This window comes from Myxocyprinus asiaticus, chromosome 12 (genome assembly GCF_019703515.2).
Source record: "Myxocyprinus asiaticus isolate MX2 ecotype Aquarium Trade chromosome 12, UBuf_Myxa_2, whole genome shotgun sequence".
Taxonomy (NCBI): Eukaryota; Metazoa; Chordata; class Actinopteri; order Cypriniformes; family Catostomidae; genus Myxocyprinus; species Myxocyprinus asiaticus.
Window position 1 is genome coordinate 38065719 of NC_059355.1, and position 18463 is coordinate 38084181.

The 18463-nt window shown below is 36.2% G+C and overlaps 3 protein-coding genes across 4 annotated transcripts; 2 read left to right on the forward strand and 1 right to left on the reverse strand.

The window, feature by feature from the left end:
• The first annotated feature begins 309 nt into the window (after positions 1 to 309).
• Positions 310 to 4502, forward strand: cplane2 (ciliogenesis and planar polarity effector 2). 2 transcript variants are annotated; one of them, XM_051711301.1, is made up of 5 exons: positions 310 to 505; positions 715 to 894; positions 2625 to 2749; positions 2948 to 3084; positions 3289 to 4502. In XM_051711301.1, the coding sequence occupies exons 1-5, from the start codon at positions 400 to 402 to the stop codon at positions 3524 to 3526; spliced, it is 786 nt and encodes a 261-aa protein (XP_051567261.1). In that variant the 5' UTR covers positions 310 to 399; the 3' UTR covers positions 3527 to 4502. The 2 variants fall into 2 exon arrangements, with proteins under 2 accessions (XP_051567261.1, XP_051567262.1); XM_051711302.1 differs by having other exon boundaries at positions 715 to 867.
• On the reverse strand, positions 903 to 10477 carry LOC127448631 (uncharacterized). Its single transcript, XM_051711305.1, has 4 exons — positions 8567 to 10477; positions 5499 to 5615; positions 4494 to 4661; positions 903 to 1149 (listed from the first exon to the last, which is right to left on the reverse strand). Exons 1-4 carry the CDS (start codon positions 8687 to 8689, stop codon positions 1027 to 1029), a joined length of 531 nt encoding a protein of 176 aa, XP_051567265.1. The 5' UTR covers positions 8690 to 10477; the 3' UTR covers positions 903 to 1026.
• On the forward strand, positions 6377 to 16682 carry LOC127448627 (WD repeat-containing protein 82-like). Its single transcript, XM_051711300.1, has 9 exons — positions 6377 to 6733; positions 10485 to 10582; positions 11093 to 11159; positions 11304 to 11403; positions 14751 to 14867; positions 14976 to 15131; positions 15226 to 15295; positions 15406 to 15548; positions 15843 to 16682. Exons 1-9 carry the CDS (start codon positions 6573 to 6575, stop codon positions 15870 to 15872), a joined length of 942 nt encoding a protein of 313 aa, XP_051567260.1. The 5' UTR covers positions 6377 to 6572; the 3' UTR covers positions 15873 to 16682.
• Positions 16683 to 18463: the final 1781 nt, after the last annotated feature.

Consider the following 18463-nt stretch of genomic DNA (forward strand, 5'->3'; position numbering starts at 1 on the left):
AAGTTTATTAAATAATTTAATTTCGTCAAAAATTACACAAATGAATTTGATAGAATTTTGTTATTCAACTGAAATCTGTACACCTTAAAAATAGGATAAAATATTTGAGTGTAGCTTTTAAGTTAAAGTTTTTTGTCTGTTGAGTTTTGTGGTGTTTTACTTAAAATATACACATATATACGTTTTTTAAAGCAAGTTGTTTTCTTTAAAAAAAATAAATAAATAAATAAAATAAAAAAAAATTCTTTTATTAACGGCATTTAAATTGACTTTTATTTTGAAGAAATCCGTTTACGTATTTCTCAACCTAGCTGGCTTCATGCTCATCCGGACGTAGTTACTTATCTCATAATAGAACACATAATGCTTTCTTTATTATTATAAATGATCTAAATTAAAATGTCTGTCCTTTCGGGATCCATAATCGTGTCGGACTGGCACCGCTTCCCAGACAGCAAAGAGTTTTTCGGTAGAATATTGCATAAGAAGAGGCGTCGAAAGTTTGGTAAGGTTGATCACCATGGATACAGCAACTAGGCATCACTGTTATATTAACACATACCTTGAATCAGCTATTCTAGTTTAGCATAGAATAATTTTTTTTTTTTTTTTTTAAAAACAGTAATAAGTATAGAGTATTCCTTTAAGAAATTGTAATAGGCTTAGGTGTAAAATGCATTTCAAGTTTTGTGGTTTCATGTACTGTATGTAAAGGTCTCTTGGAAGCGCCGATGATGCCCCCTAATATGAATGTGGACACCGTTCGCTATAAGGTCTTTATCTCGGGTAAAACTGGTGTCGGGAAGAGCTCTCTTGCTGCCCGTCTTGCTGGCCTTGATCTTCCAAAGGTGCACTACGAGACAACAGGTGCAGTAACACCAAGCTCATTTAAAGGTGCACTAAATATTTTTTCCAAAGTATACCTTAAGAAATTAAATGTACTTTTTTTTAATTATTATTATTATTATTGTCATGTCAGAGGCGTAGACAAAACTGTTTTATTCTACATAAGGCCCCTCATGGTACTCACTTTTTCTCAGTCTTAGTCAACAAATAGGTCTGACAACTTCTACGTCTGCATTTGTGTGATATTGCATCAACGCCGATAGGTGTCAGTAAAAAGTCGGACGTCACTGTTGCATCAGCAACCTGCGATAAAAAATAAATAAATAATAATAATAATAACTTAGTGCACCTTCAAGTATAGGCCTATCTGTTATGACGAGGCCCAGACCGAATCTGCATTGAGTTATTCAGATTCCGTGTGGGCCTGGTTATGACTTTAAAAACACAAAATAAATTAGAGGTCTAGATTGTTAAACATTAATTCTTTAATGTCTAAAGATTTAACATAAATAATTTAGTCTAGGGAGGAATATGAAGGTAAAGTAGTGCCTAAATGATTTGCAAGTGCAGAGTAAGATTTGTCAAAACGTAAATCAAATTGCAAGCGTAAAAATAAATGGCTTGCGCATAGAAGGTTTTGTAAAGGTGTAAATCAAGTTGCAAGCCTAAGAAAAAAATATTAGCAATACTTTAATGCTTTGTTACGTGTAATTCATGTATTGTGAATTTGCAATTTCATATTAACACAAAGTAAATGTGGTCTGTATTCTTATGACTTACTTTTTTTCGCCTAAACATGGCCAAAAACATTGCAAACCTACAATCAGTGGTATGCATGCAAAGAAAAAAGAAAGGGTTTAAAGAACAGCAAAATGGATTCATTGTGTAGAATCAGTCTGTATGTGTAAAATAAACAACTGCAAACGTGTAAATGACTTGTGTTTGTGGCATAAATATTTTCCTGAAATGTTGCGCTCACACTTTTGGCACGAATTTCTCACTGAAAAGAGTTATGCAAGCATGAGGGGGAAGGTGGGTCTACCTGCTTCTAGTAACCAATCAAATGAGGTTTTCCTTGACCAGTTTATTATAATCTGATTGGTTTAATAACGTGACAGACAGCTTCTTCTTCTTCATACGTTCCTCTGGGTATCTCTCCTCTCTTAAATACTAAACTGAAATATTAATACATACACGTACTTTTATTGTGAGAGTAAATTTGAGCAGACACCGTTTATTGATATAAATATGGTTCTCAATCTCAATCAAAGGGAAGACGGAACCGTGTATATCGTATTATTTCTGGAAATATTTATGCCACAAATACAAGTCATTTACACGTTTCCAGTAGTTTATTTTACACATACAGACTGATTCTATGCGGTGAATCCGTTTGGCTGTTCTTTAAACCCTTTCTTTTTTCTTTGCTTGCATACCACTGATTGCAGGTTTGCAATGTTTTTGGCCATGTTTAGGTGCAAAAACAGTGCCAAAAGTGGAAGCGTGAAAAAAGGAAGTCAGAAGAATACAGAACACTTTGTGTTAACATGAAATTACAGATTCACAACACATGAATTACACTTATGCAAAGAATTAAAGTATTGCTAATCATTATTTTCTTACGCTTGCAACTTGATTTACACATTTACAAAATGTTGTGTTGATTTACACTTTCACAAATCTCACTCTGCACATGCAAATCATTTAGGCACAATTTTACCTTCATAGAGGAACATTTGTAGACAGAGCCTCTGATCATTTGACTGTGATCCCTGTAGGCATAGACACAACAGTGGTTTTCTGGCCTGTAAGGCTGAAGGAAAGTGGCCGTGTACTTTTTTTCCGCTTTGAGTTTTGGGACTGTGGGGAAAGTGCTATGCGAAGATTTGACCACATGTTACCGGTGAGCCACTCCAATATATATATATCACACGTTAAGTTAATGGCTACTTTACCTCAAGCTACACATTCTGTATCATTATAGGCCTATAAACATGCATGTACTATAAGTTGTTTTGCATAAAAGCTGCCAAATGCATAAATGTTAATATTCCATTTTATGATGCCATATATGATAAAATGTTGACCCTTCTCTTCACAGTCCTGTAAGGAACAGGTGGATGCTATCCTTTTCCTGTTCTCCTTCACTGACCGTGGCTCCTTTGAGGATCTTTCGAATCAAATATCACGGATCACAGAACCTTCAGATCGATTGGTTAAGTTAGTGGTTGGCACCAAGTATCCTTCAAATGTACCATTTGGGAGCATTCGGTTGATGTGTTATGTGACGTGTGTTAGTGGTACACATCATTTTAGTATCTATTTACAAACAGATTTACATACATGTTGGTGAATTAGTAATAGTACATTGATCTTTCTGGGAATGTATAAATGCACTGTATTTTCATTGTCACTTTATTGTTATAGACCTTAACAGTTTAGATTTGACTTGTTTATGCACACAGATGTGACGGAGAGTGACGTAACACAGTTTCAAGAGGTGTGGGGTCTTTCTGTGTTTCGTGTGGGAGGTGATGTGAGCGCAGGGCTCGGTGAGGTAGCACCCCTCCTAAATGCCCTTGCAGAAAACCTGTGGTATCAGGACTGTATTGCTGCTTCATCTGTCTCCATCTCCCCACAGACTGACCTCAGAGAAACTGACTCAGAAATCATTGTATAGTCTTATCTCAGACATGTTTTCATTGTTCAACATCACAAAAAATGCTCGTTATAAGGCAACAGTCATTTTTTCGGAGCTCTATCATGTGTCTCCTCTTAATGTTTTCCTACATAGTAGGCTACTGTAACTATCACACAAACACTGTTTGCTCCAGGACATAGGCATTTCTAAGCCTTAATGGACCCTTTTCACATATCCGGGTTTGCAGTGTGGAAGTAGAATCATAGCAGGGTAAACTTGAATGGTGGTGAATGAGAGACCACAGCAAAATATCAATGATTGCGCTTTCACAATTTTTCAAAACAAAATAAAGAGTACTGGATAACTGCAGTAAGTAGAGAGAAACAGGCAAAATGTTCTGTCTCTCCCTCAGCAGCTGTGTTAGATGCCTCATCGCAGCTGTGGTAACTCGATTTTTAAAGCATATTCCAGGGTAATATACTAAGTAAAATGTTATACTAAATATTTTTTTAAATTGGAAATTTAAAAAAGTTGCAATGCGTCATAACACATCTGTGAATTCCATTTATTATATGTGCTAATATGGAAATATAATTGTATGTCATCATAATTATTGGTTTTGAAATGGCTGTAGTTTTACTAGTCATGTCATTTGTGTCAGACAAGCACAAATATCTGTTAGGATAATCATCTTTAAAATGTTGAGTGAAAATGCCATGGAAAGGCTTTATAACCTTTGAAGCAAACATGCAGAATGCATAGATTCATAAACTTGATTCATAATGAAGATTTTTTAATAGGATTATGCAGGAACAGTCATAATGTAACTCCATAATTAAATTAATTGAATTATCTTAATTATATGTTGAAAGCATAAACATTGTTATAATTTTGTTTGTGATATTGCACATATTTGCACTTAATAGAACTGAATGTGAAAAAAATATTAAAGTTCCCTTAAAACTTTTGGAAAACAAATGTCCTTGTGTGTGCATTAGGTCTTAACTTCTTTGCTTGATTCCATGATTGCCAGGCCTTTTGTAGTGCATTTGTGAGCTTTAATACTCAAAACTCCACCTGTCCCAAGAGAAGATGTGATTGACATTGGATCCACTTCACCAGGGAACTGGCACTTTTGACAAATATTGTTCACAATTGTGCCATCCGATGCCAACTGATTCATTAGTGAGGGGGAAAAGAAGAGGAAAAGGAAGGAATTAAACCAAAAAGGAGTACAAAAGACTAATGCCAAATTTAACAAATTTACTGTGTGTAATATTATGTATATTGTGTAATTACATGCTTAAAGCTTTTGACCCGAATACTTGAATAAATACGAAATAATTTAAATGTAATATTATTAATTATTAAATACTTAAAGGAATATTCCGGGTTTAATACATGTTACGCTCAATTGACAGCATTTGTGGCATAATGTTGATTACCACAAAAATAATTTTGACTTGTCCCTCCTTTTTATTTATAAAAAAAAAAAAGTGAGGCACCTACAATAGAATTAAATTGGGGCCAATTTTTGGAGGGATTAAAGGCAGAAATGTGAATCTTATTATTTTCCAAAAAGCACTTGAATTGTTTATTCTATTAAAACTTGATTATTATTTCATCTGTAAAGTAGTTTAAATCGTTTTTACAGTCGTTTTAGGGTTTTAGTGTCTACTGCATTTCATTGTCATGGCAACAAAGTTGTAAAATTGGAATTTATCACACTAAAATCATGTTGTCAGGCACATTGTTTAGATATTGTGGCTGAACATTTGAAACAGAGTGTTTTAACGTTTACAGATTGGCCTCATTCACTTCCTTTATAAATGCCCCACTATAACCCAATTCTTTTTTTATTATTTATTTTAGAAAATATTTTTTGATAATCAACATTATGCCACAAATGCTGTCGACTGAGCTTAACTTGTAATCAAACTGGAATGTTGCTTTTAAATATATTTTGAGAGGACTCTTATTTTGGCACTAAGACAAAAGGTGTTTTGCCTACCTTTTCAGCACAGACTTGTATGAGGTTATTGGTGGAAGTAACAATCACTTCTTCTGGTGAAAACTCACCAAGATCTACTGTGAATATGTAAATATCCCCCATGGTGCAGATTTCCCCCTAGGACCAAAAATGTTCAAATATACAAAGTAATTTGCCATCATTATCATGAAATCATGTACTTTTTACACAAGTTAGCAACATTTTTTACACATCAATGGGACTTTTAACAAAACTCACCTTTGAATCACTGCTTGCCATTGTAAATGTGTATTGTTAGAAAGGAAACAAAAATAATGGAGTAGTCCACAGGTCTTTGGTCCACTTTGAAGCTTAATTCATTATGCTTATTTTTCTCCGTTGTATTAGCCGTAACAGTGAGTTTGCAGCTTTTTATACCACTGACTGATCTTTGGTTTTGGCTTGGTGGCTATATTAGGCTGAGGCGAGGTTGATGTCTATGTGCAGAATGTAATATAGGAGAGAGAAAATGAAATGTATCTTGTCACGTAGACTTTTCAGCCCTGCATTTATTTGGGAAGGTCTGCCCTCTCTAGTGCTCTAGGTTTTAAAAACAATCAACAATGAAGAGACAAAGTCATATGTTGTATTGATTATAAAAGTGAGACTTGATGATGGAAAGAATGAAACACAACCTAGAAACTTCGAACACAAATAGAGCTAGAGAGCTGATGTGACATTGTAGATAGGCTACTCATTACAGCTGTCACATAAGCACTAAATTAACTAAGTCTCACTCTACGGACACTGCTATCTCAAAATCTTTTTAACAGACGGCAACGTGACAGGGGACTTTTATTCTAAAACTCCTGTTGTTTGCGGTGGCCATTTTGTAAAACGTCTCACTGCCTCCACCTCGTCTTCCGTAACCCAGTTCATTGACGAATTTTGTCGGCGGGCTTTTTTAACGTGACATAAATGCATATCTGAGAACTCTTTTCATTCATAAAACATTAAGATACACTCGCAACGCATATCACTGATTAATCAGACGCCGATATATTAAGTGTTTTAACTAGACGGGTTCTCAGCGCCTGGCCAGGCAGAAAGGCCACAATGAAACTCACAGACAATGTGCTGCGTAGTTTCAGGGTTGCGAAGGTTTTCCGCGAGAATTCGGACAAAATCAACTGCTTTGACTTCAGTTCAAATGGCGAAACGGTGATATCGAGTAGCGACGATGACTCAATTGTCTTATACGACTGCCAGGAGGGAAAGTAAGTCACATATACAAAACTAGATGTGATATTCATATAGCTAGCCGTCTTGTTCGGCGATGGTTTGCCCTAAACGGGGGCGTAAAGCCTTGATTTCGGTTACGGGAACGTGTCTGTGGGAGATCTGGACCGACCAGTCCAATAATAAGATGGAAGATTTGTCAATTTTACTGATGAAAGTGAGACGTGTGGGTGTGTTGTGTTTGAATGCGTATGTACGATCTGCATAAGAAGAAGCGCGTGAAATCGTTAGCTCCCACGCCTCCGTCTAATGTACATGCCCGCCTTGTGATTGTAGTATGGTCAGATACTCTGCGTTAAGTGACTTCAGTTTGCTTGTGAATATTATGTTGTATATATTTATCTTATAAAGTAGTGTCTTGGTAATTTAGGCACAACCTACAGCAGATGTGCAATTGTCATCTAGTTCCACATGATGCTAGGTTGCCCAAGTATGAATGATTGTGCTGGATAAATGGGAGCTAGCAGTTTCAATATGTAATGTTTTTAAAAAAAAAACACCTTGTTGTTATATGTTAAGTGAGTCCAGAGTAGCGCCACATTTAAAGAAATATTCAGGGTTCAATACAAGTTAAGCTCAATTGGCAGCATTTGTGGCATGATATTTATTACCACACACACACAAAATTACCTTTCTAAAGAAAAAAAATCGAGGTTCCAGTGAGGCACTCCCAATGGAAGTGAATAGGGCATTCTTAAGAAAATGATTTGAGGGTTTAAAAGCAGACATGTGAAGCTTATAATTTTATAAAAGCACACATTAATTCTTCAGTTAAAACTCATATATTATTTGAGCTGTAACGTTGTTTAAAACATTATTCACGATATGTCCGGCCAATACAGATTTAAAAAAAAAATATATATATATATATATATATATATATATACATTGATAGTGATATTTTGCCACTCATCTTATTTTGTCATCAGGGGCCGGATTCACGAAACGTTCTTAAGAAGAAATTTCCTATTAACTACCATTTTCTTAATTTGTAACTTAAGAAAAAAATTAAGATGTTCTCAAGAAAATATTTGAGAACTTCTTAAGAATATTTCAAGAATTGCACTTAGGAACGTTCTTACAATTTATCCTAAGTATTTAATTTTTTTTCTTAAGAAAATTTTTGTGAATCCGGCCCCAGATCACTGTTTTACCTATGACTTGTGCTTTTAAAATGTACTAAGATGTACAAAAGTTTGTTTACTGTTCTAACAATAGATTGTTTCTATTGAACATGGACTGGATCTGTTGAGCACATGACAGGCCAAAATTTTAAACCCAGCCGCAATAAAAGATAAATAGAAGATAAACATTTAAAAAGATACAAAAATAAATAAATATGATAAACATTGCACTTCTGTTTTTGCTGTTCAAAACAACAGAACTCACATTTAACACGCATGTGCAACACTAAAAATGCATACTATACATATGTTGGGCAATTCCATGGAAATGTCAACCACATCGTGGAAAAGTAAAAAGATTTAAAGGTGCGCTCAGCGATTCCTGAGAAACACCGTTGATATTCGAACTCAACTGCCAAAACAAACACACCCCTCCCTTCAGTGCTCCTTTGAAACTCTGCCCCCAAATTCAGTAAGTTGCTGCTGCTGCTAAGATAACTTGCAGAGAAGATGAGACGGTTTTACACACACCAGCTCATGACACTCACGAGTCACAAATCTCCTGCTACTAAATCTAACATCACAACAACAGCATGTGTGGGTTCTGTGAAACATAGCAAAAATTTATGTTACCAGCCTATCGAGAAGAAAAAGAGCAACTTCTGCATCCGTCTTCAAGCCTTTTACCTGGTCTCTCCACCGCTGAAAAGCCTCGCCGATGTTGACGCGTCTCCTAGCCCTCGACTTATCATAATCCTTTTTTAGTGTATATTCATCTGACCTTTTTCTCTTGATCTGTTTCTCAGCCATTTGTTGTCCTTGGAGTTTAGAAAGTTTGTATTGGCCAGATTTGCCGTCGCTCTGCCCCCACTCCCTATCCTGTGCTCACGCAAGAACCACCCCCTGTTGCTGATTGGCTGGAGTAGTGTTGTGTGGATCGGTCTGATCCATCTTTTTTGTCCCATTTACAGAGCCAGGGCTGTGTACAAATACTAGATGTTTTTTCAGCCCACCCACAGAACAGACAGCTAGCAGACTGTGAGGAGATATTTACAAAATTTGACAAAAAGTGTATTGGATTACTGAGTGCACCTTTAACTAAAGAAACAAAACCCCCTTTTAAATTCTGTATTTTATTGGGATAATGGACAAAGCCGCTGTCATGATAATGTCATTATTGTGTTCGCCCATGAAATAGACTCCCCAGGGGGTAACTGCTGATGGCACAATGGTTTTTCCATCATAATTGCTGGTGGTCATAAGATTGTAAGGTGTGTTAAATATGTGAAATATTTTGTGGTTCAGTAATTCTGTAGCAGATAGCTTGCCAAATGGAAGCGAACTGAAAACACAGAACAAGAAATGTTTAATTTCACGATCTATAGATTTGGCAATATACTATTATGTGTAACAAATTATTTAGAAGTCATTTAATATCATATTTTCAAATTTGTATTGACATGCATCATAAAATAATTTTGTAGGATTTTTACTCAGGCAGTGAATATAGTACTCATTAAAAGTCGCTATGACATCAGATGCGGACTCTATTTTACAAGCAGACACAATTCATCACGACGCCTCAAGACTGCCAGATTGTGCCACTTGCTCAAACAGCGCTGAATGAAGACTATATTTTGAAACATAGCCTTTAAGGTTTAGTAATCGCACAAGGCCATGTTGCGATTTCAATCTTAATTCAATCAATCATGCAGCATTAATGGATGTTATGCAATGTCTCAGAAATCAAAGTTTTGGATGGTTTCTCTCATCATGCAGCCTACATGGTCACGTCCTTTTATGGCGGTTTTTCCGCATTAACATAAGAACGAGAAAGAATAAAAAAAAATTACATGTGTTTTTACAAAGTGTGTTACTAATTAGTTATAAATAAACCATAGTTTTTCCATATCTGCATTTTCATGCTTATAACCAATATGCCGATGGTTTTAATTTGGTCAATAATTGGCTGATTAATATCGGCAGCCGATACATCGGTGCATCCCTAGCTATTTCAGTCATTTTAGGGTTTACGGCATTACATCGTCATGGCAACAAAGTTGTAAAACTGGATATAACTTTACACAGATAAGGTCAGTAGGCAGTTTTGTCACTAAAATCATGTTAACACACATATTGTTTACGTCTTGTGGCAATACTTTTGAAACTGCAAGTATTGTAACGTTTACGGATTGGCCCCATTCACTTCCATTGTAAGTGCCTCATTGTTACCCAGAATTTTGCTTTTGTTTAAAGAAAGGAGGGACAGGTCAAAATACGTTTTTGTGGTAATCAATGTTATGCCACATTCAGTTGATTAAGCGTAATTTATTTTGATCCAGAAATATTGCTTTAAGTATTGCGCAACCTCAAATAAGGTCCGTAGGTTATACCTAACTTGATCCATTTACCCCTTACAACAAATTACTGTGGTGGTACCATGGTACCTTAATGGTATCAGATAGTAATTGTACCTTAATACCATCGTACTGAAAGACATGATACTTCAAAGTGTGCCATGCCAACAAAACAGTGGGACCACGGTACCTTTTTCTTTAGTGTCTGAATTGACTACATATTTAAGTTCTTTATTTTTCCACGACAGACCCAAACGGACCCTCTACAGTAAGAAGTATGGCGTGGACCTCATCAGATACACACATGCTGCAAACACTGTCGTCTACAGCTCCAACAAAATTGATGGTAGGACTCCGTATGAGTAGTCCCAGTTTTATGTTATATTGAGTGTGATTTATCAATACACATGCAGAGTGCATGGTATTATTTTAACGCCATTATATTTCTCTCTGCAGTTATGTCAACAAGTACCAGTGATCCATATTGTTTATGATAAGAGATTGGGAACTCCTCTGATTTTTATTATTATTATTATTACTTTTGAGAATTAAAGTGTTTTCTATGACCTCTGCTCCTGCTCTCTGTCTGTGCCCACTCTGGCTTGAGGTAGTTGTTTGTACAGTTTTTAGGGTTTGTGATTCTGCCCTGTAATGGCGCTAACTGTACAGACTACTGCCTTGCCCAGGGTTGTGCCTGTTCATCTGTTCATCTCCAAGATTCTGGCATTAGCCCTAATCCACTCACAGAATCTTGTCATCTTGTTTTAATTGCTTTACTTTTACATTTTACTAGGGTTGTTTTGTTTATATAAAAATATATTCAGGCTTTCTTCTCACTACCAATGTGTTACTGCAGATACCATACGATACCTGTCTCTGCATGACAATAAATACATTCGCTACTTTCCCGGGCACAATAAGAGGTGAGGATCTGCTAAAAAATTGAACTGTTACATTGGCAAAGTAATAATCTAATTGGTTTCTTTTTGGCTTCTGAGCTTGAGAGGACATTTATTCATTGGCTTTTTAGTTATGGTGTTCGTTTTGTGTATTTTATACTATTACAGGGTGGTTGCTCTGTCTATGTCTCCGGTTGATGATACATTTATATCTGGCTCTCTGGATAAAACAATTCGTCTGTGGGACCTGCGCTCACCTAACTGTCAGGTAAGCCGTATGGTGATATGGTTTTGTAACTCTTTAGTTTATTCCCTGATAGCATTATCACCAGGGATGGACTGGCCATTGGGAGCACTGGGACTTTTCCCGGCAGGGCGGTCGAGTAGTGGGCTGATGTGACTAAATGGTCGCAATTTGCGACTGTTTTTTCCCACCCGTGCAACTACAAGATTGCCCCGCTCCTATTTATTAAGCACTTCCGTTTACTGCTGTGCACGGGAAACACCAAATACTTTAAAAGTGTGATGAAAGAGCGCAACCCAATTAAACCGTGCAGTGCATTCACTGGCTGCATAGTGGGACCGGCCCAAAAGCGCAAAGCTGACGAACCTGCTCTGTGCTCGTGCAGTACAATCCAATGGTAAACACAACACGAGATATGGAAACCTGCTCTGTGCAAAGCTAGTTGAAACCAGATTAAACAGCTCTGACATTCTAAACAGAAGTGACGAGGTAAACAGGAAACAAGTCCTTCATAACAGTAATTACAGGTTTTTCAATCCACAAAATCACCACCATTATAGAAATTGACATTGCAGTTAGAAAAGTGTAAAAATGTTTTGGGTTTGGCGGAAATGTTGTATACACTCACCGAGCACTTTAGTAGGAACACTATTGTCCAAATAAAGTGCCCAACATGGTCTTCTGCTTTTGTAGCCCATCTGCCTCAAGGTTTGATGTGTTGTGCATTCTGAGATGCTATTCTGGTCACTACAACTGTACAGAGGAGATATCTGAGTTACCGTAGACTTTCTGTCTGCTCAAACCAGTCTCTGTTGACCTCTCTCATCAACAAGGCGTTTCTGTCCACAGAACAGCTGCTCATTGGATGTTTTTTGTTTTTGGCACCATTCTGAGTAAACTCTAGAGACTGTTGTGCGTGATAATCAGCATTTACAGAAATACTCAAACCATCCCGTCTGGCACCAACAATCATGCCACAGTCAAAATCTCTGAGATCACAATTTTTCCCCAATCTGATGGTTGATGTGAACATTGTCTGAACATTATCTGAAGCTCCTGACCCGTCTTTGCATGATTTTTTGCATTGCACTGCTGCTACACAATTGGCTGCTTAGATAATCGCTTGAATAAGTAGTTGTACAGGTGTTCCTAATAAAGTGCTCCGTGAGTGTGTATTTAAAATAAATGTTACATTTATTATTGTATAATTAAATATTGTCTAATAACTAGGGAAATTTAAGTAACTTTTATGGCAACTGTTTGTATAGTTTTTACATGGATATTGTTTTGCTTTACAAATTCCATAGTTTTTTTTTAGAAATCATATTAACATCTAACCATGGTAATGAGGAGCATGGTTTTACCTGTGATTACTATAATCTTACTAATACCAGAGGTGAACTCTGCATACTAGGCAAAAATTGTGGTATATTTTCAGAAGGCCAAGTACAAAGGTAAATTTGACAAGAGCTTTAAAGCCTGGACCCCCATGAATTAAGGAGGAAGCCATGAGTTTTTCTACTTTAAATATGTCCAGTTCTAATGGAAAAAGTTAATTCAATATAGGGTGATATGACGATATATAACGTGACGATGATATAAAGTGTCAATCGATAGAGCTTTTGCTATATTGTGTATATCACAATATGTAAATATCCATGTGCGCAGATGGGCTTATCTATTAGCCAGTAGCGTTTCACGTGAAACTGAGCGAATTTAAGAAACCTAGACAGGGTTTTTATTGCATAAAAATTTTTCAGCGGCCGTCCAAGCAAATTCAGTAACATTCGTCTTGTGTTTGCCGCTTTATTCGACGCACTCATCTGTGTTTCATGCGAGTGTCACGTGCGCTTTCTCTGTAGCACACAAGTGCGCACGAGTCCAGCGGGATTCTTGATATACAGGAAAGCACAGAGCGGGATCGCTTGTGCTACTCAATAATTTTTGCTACTCAGTCATTTTTGACCCAGGAAAAACCCTGAAAAAACATCTCCACAGAATGGGACGACTCCCAAACAAGTCAAGAAAATGAAGAGAAGCTTGTTATTAAAACTGGTGTGACATCTGTGGTGTATGTTCACAAAAGCCAACACAGAGCAGAAAAATTTAATCTGCAAACTATCTCAACGATAATCACTCGTAATACAAGCATGCAAAAGAATATTATGCAAGCCAAAAGATGCACTCTGCACTAATTCGGTCATTTTTTATTTATTTATGTTTCAAGAAGTGTTTATATTTATTTAATATTTATTTTCTGCAAGAAGTGTTTGTTGGATTTTTTTTATTTATGCATTATTTTCTTTGTTGCATTGCTTTGGAAAGTTATAATAATAATAATATTGATCAACAACATATCGGGCTAAAATGTGGCATGATGAGAAATTTAGCATTATGATAAGAATGATTTAAACCAATTATTTTTTTTTTCTTTACATGGACTATTGTCAATTTTCGAATAAAGAGAAAATTATATAAGAGGAAGTATTTGGAAGTATTTTCACTGACAGGACTATCTAAAAAATAGGCATTACAATATGGTTATTTAATATATTAACCAATATTTATTGATTTTCCAACAGAAATGTATACTATATCGTGGTGTATAAAGTTATCGTGATATAAAATTACTCATGCCGTGATATAAGACTTTGGTCATATCGCCCACCCCTAATTCAATAACTAAGAGCCTTATGAAAGATCATTATCACTTAAGAAGTCTTACTGTCAAAATGTTTGAACATAGCCCTACATACATAATTAACGATCATGGAGAAATGCGTGGGCTGGTTATGCTGAATATTTCCAGCCCTGATTGTCACCAGTGATGGGTGTAATCTAATAACACATTACATTAATTAATTACTGTAATCTAATTATTAAAAAGTAATGTAACATTACATTTTAAGTTCTTTTAATCAGATTACAGGTACTTTCAATTGTTAATTACTTTTAAGTACATTACTTGGATTACACAGATTTCTAAAGTAATGTTCTTTATGTAGAATACTTGTAAAACGTGAATTATGTTCATATGTACGTCTGTTTGTGTTTCTGTGACAGCTAAATTACAATATTCTGAATCAATTGAATGGAAAAACAAACTTCATTGAAAAGTTTAGTAAGTAATTTAAGAGTAGTTAGTAATTTGGTTACTTTTTCATTGAAGTAGGCTAATCCGTAAAGTAAGCAATCTGATTACAGTTTTACAGAATTTGTAGTGGATTACTTTTTAAGTAATTTACCCAACAGTACAGTTGTCACAATACCTACTGTACATTTTAGCAGTCGACACCAATAAGAGTGACTACTAGAATACCAATTTCGATACCTTAATAAACTTGACTGAAGTCTTATCTCTGTGTTCACAGGGCCTTATGCACCTGCAGGGGAAGCCAGTGTGCTCATTTGATCCTGAGGGGCTGATTTTTGCCGTAGGGATAAACTCTGAGATGGTTAAACTTTATGATCTACGCTCCTTTGATAAGGTAACATTGGACAATTAAATGTTGTCAAGGAGCAGTCAGAGCTGTGCCTGAAATGGTGCTTCTTTAATAGTAAAAAGTAATAAAGTTTTCTCATATCTCTTGCCCCAGGGTCCTTTTGCCACATTTAAACTGCAGTATGAGCGGACATGTGAGTGGACAGGTCTCAAGTTCAGCAACGATGGAAAGCTCATTCTGGTCTCCACCAATGGAGGAACACTAAGGGTGCTGGATGCTTTCAAAGGAGCTGTGCTTCACTCATTTGGCGTGAGAACAGTTTGATTTTGAAGGCTTTTTTTTTTGTTGTTGTTTTTTGTTTTTTTGTAGATGTCTCATAGAGTGTCCCTCTCCATCACTACAGGGCTATAACAACAGTAAAGGTGTAATTTTGGAGGCCTCATTCACGCCAGACTCTCAGTTCATTATGATTGGTAAGTCGTCTTATCGGATTCAAAATGGATTGAACAGGCTCTGACTCCGAACCTGAATTGAAACTGGTTACAGGGAGAGATACATGTCTCCTCACATTTTGAATTTCCAGGATCAGAGGATGGAAAGATCCATGTGTGGAATGCTGAGAGTGGGATGAAAGTAGCACTTCTTGATGGGAAGCACACTGGTCCTGTCACGTGTCTGCAGTTTAACCCTAAATTCATGACTTTTGCAAGTGCCTGTTCTAATATGGTAAGACTATTCACTAACATAAAACTTAACATCAAGATTGAACTTAAACAGCTGGTTTATTTGTTGTAGCGTGGCCCACTCGCAAAGAATCTGTGCGACCTTTTTCAAATTAGCCAAAATACTTGTTGAGTTGAGTGGGCAATGTGTGAGCTTTATGTATTTTCAAATTCTGCAGCATTTTGTGGCCGCATATTCCCTGCAGTCCTGGTTTCAGCTGTTGTAACTACAGCAGTTATCACAAAATATCAGTCAAATTGATGTTTTCACACTCTCACCAAAATCTGTCCTCCTCAGGCATTCTGGTTACCCACGATTGATGACTGATGGGCAGTTGTCTGGAGTTCAGAAACATTTGACTGCCACCGTGATGTCTTTTTCCACCAGGTGGCATCACAAACCCATGTTATGACAAACGGGCTGCTCACTGTAGGACTTTTTGAACTGTAAATAGGTTGGCCTTTATGCCAAGTTGTATTTCTTTGTTAATTTTATATCTGTATCATTAAAACTTGTTCTTTTGTAAATCATTGTAAAGTAATCTGTATACATCTTTGTTTTATTTTTATTTTTTTCTCCATGAGGTAGTTAAAAAGTGCTCTATAAAAGAAGTGTGTGCAAGAGGAATAATGTAAAACTTGCCTGCAGAACTGATCTTAGCTAATCATATTATTCAGTGAATGAAACATTTTTATTTTATTTTTTAATGTGTTTATACAACTTGCAGAAAACTGTCCAGACATAGTGTTTTGAAGCTTCTGAGACACTTAACATGAAATGTAACCTAAAATACCTGTGTGATTATTGCTTTTATGCCTTTCTTTTACCCAGTTTTGCCTGTTTTCTTTTTTATAGTCACATTTTGTAATATCAGCATTCTACCAAAACACTTATAAAACAGAAATCCACACAGTTCTCAAGTTTAATTTTGTTCAGGTAATTTTTTCACTAAATCAGTGGTTCTCAACTGGCTTTGCTTTACGCCCCAGATTTTACATTGGACATCGTTGTGACCCAATATCGAACCAAAATTATTCATCTTACAAAATAAAAATACAAAAATGGTAATATCAAACATTGAAAGTTATTAATGTTACTATGAACTGCATTGGCCCAATAAAATTCTACATTATTTTATTGTAGTTTTTATAATTTTAGTGCTTGGTTTCTAAATGTCTTGAATTTCAGTGGTTTCATGCTTAGCATAACAGCCCACTTTTTCAGCCATTATGGCTCTGTCTGTCCCTTTAATTTTTCCATAGGAATTTCTTAAAATCCTTCACAGAAGAATTCTAAGCCATTAACCAAACAAATCAGCTCAGTGTGAATCACAACTTTACAAACTTCGATTTGAAGCAAAAAAGTAGTTCAAAATGACAACTAACAAAAAGTCAGAGGTACACGGCTCTATGCTTACAATCTTTCATGGGAGAATGAGCTACAATCACATAAAGCATGTGAATCGAATGAAAAACAATAGAAAAATACTAAACTATTGATTTAAAGTTGTTGATTATATTAATAGAAAAATATTTACATTTAAATACAAAATATTCAAATATTTACAAGGAGTTTGTGGGAAGACCAACTCTATAGCATCATTCACAGTATGTCATGGGAGTGGGCCGTCACTGCAGTGCTCCTTTGGTGCACTTTGTTGGCTGCAATTATTTTATTGGTGGAGCCTTTCTCTTCAGCGTTGTGGATAGTGTAGTTCTTTACCAATAATTCAACTATTAAACATGATTTCTACAGATATATTTAAAATGCAGACTGATGGCCTAAACAGAAGCGTATACCATAGTTTTACAACCTCAGTGCTCATTGTAGGTCAGTCATAAAAGGTTTATGAGTTATAATTAATAATGTATTTGGTTATGGGAAATAATAGGATTTTTACTGCCGGAACCCGCTTGTTGTGTCCTATAGACCTTAGTTCGGATAGATTTGTTAATGCACAGGCTTTCTGAGGTAGGCCCCATTATGCGTTCACCGGAGGAGCGCATGAAAAAACGCGTTCAGCGGAAGACGCTGATATAGGCTACGTTTTCGGATGCAGCCTATTAAACACGGATACGCAACAGGGGAAAAAGTAAGTACTAAAAGTTTGCAGGGACCCTCCGTCTTTCAGAAACGTCCAAACGTCTGTATTGAAGTGCACAAAGCGTCCGTGTTTACGTGGTTAAAATTTGGCAACCCTAAGTGGTGAAATGTATGCGCAATAATAATAGTGAGGTCTTCCCACAAAAAAAGACCTTATTCACACTAGCGCCATTTTTGTTTTTATAGGAACGACAACGAGGCTGTGAGGGATAGACTTACCATCTCTTCAGTGGCACGAACAGTATTAAACTGTATAAAGCTCCTAGATCAGTGGTTCTCAACCTTTTTGACTCCAAGGCCCCCCACTGTTCAAGACAATATTTGAAGGCCCCCTCGCCTGAAACTAGACGTGTCTGATTAAAATAATTATTCACGGATAATTTTTTATTCTAGAAGTTTCAGAAAGAGTCTTTTTATCATTTGTAGGCATACATCTTAAAGTATTTTTAGCATTTTAATTAAGTAGGATTATTTTAATATTTCTTATTTTAAATTAATTTTAAGTCATCTTGAGGCCCCCTAATGGGTCCTGGAACCCTGGTTGAGAACCACTGTCATAGATCACATAAGATTTTCCACAACTCATGGTTTCTGGAGTTCTTTGTATACGGAATGTTCTTGGATAGATATTTTATCAGTGTTTTGTCCGCAGAATGATCTAAAAACACTTCAAACAGTAGTACAGCTCATTGAAGAGACTGTAAGTCTATCCCAAAGATGGCGCTAGTGTGAATAAGGTCTATAAATGTTAGTAATGAATAATATTACTAAACACTCCTTGCTGTTGGAGGAAGGCTGAATTTGTGTCCCTGCAT

Bases quoted from the DNA above. Each gene is read 5' to 3' on its own strand.
- cplane2 (XM_051711301.1), top strand. From the start codon at position 400: ATGTCTGTCCTTTCGGGATCCATAATCGTGTCGGACTGGCACCGCTTC. The intron at 506-714 runs GTAAGGTTGATC...CTGTATGTAAAG, and splicing joins GAAGAGGCGTCGAAAGTTTG to GTCTCTTGGAAGCGCCGATG. The intron at 895-2,624 runs GTGCACTAAATA...TGATCCCTGTAG, and splicing joins AACACCAAGCTCATTTAAAG to GCATAGACACAACAGTGGTT.
- LOC127448627 (XM_051711300.1), top strand. From the start codon at position 6,573: ATGAAACTCACAGACAATGTGCTGCGTAGTTTCAGGGTTGCGAAGGTT. The intron at 10,583-11,092 runs GTAGGACTCCGT...GTGTTACTGCAG, and splicing joins CAGCTCCAACAAAATTGATG to ATACCATACGATACCTGTCT. The intron at 15,132-15,225 runs GTGAGAACAGTT...CCATCACTACAG, and splicing joins CTGTGCTTCACTCATTTGGC to GGCTATAACAACAGTAAAGG.
- LOC127448631 (XM_051711305.1), bottom strand. From the start codon at position 8,689: ATGGCTGAGAAACAGATCAAGAGAAAAAGGTCAGATGAATATACACTA. The intron at 5,616-8,566 runs GTAAAAGGCTTG...TTTTGGTCCTAG, and splicing joins TTCAGCGGTGGAGAGACCAG to GGGGAAATCTGCACCATGGG. The intron at 4,662-5,498 runs GTAGGCAAAACA...CTAATGAATCAG, and splicing joins TACAAGTCTGTGCTGAAAAG to TTGGCATCGGATGGCACAAT.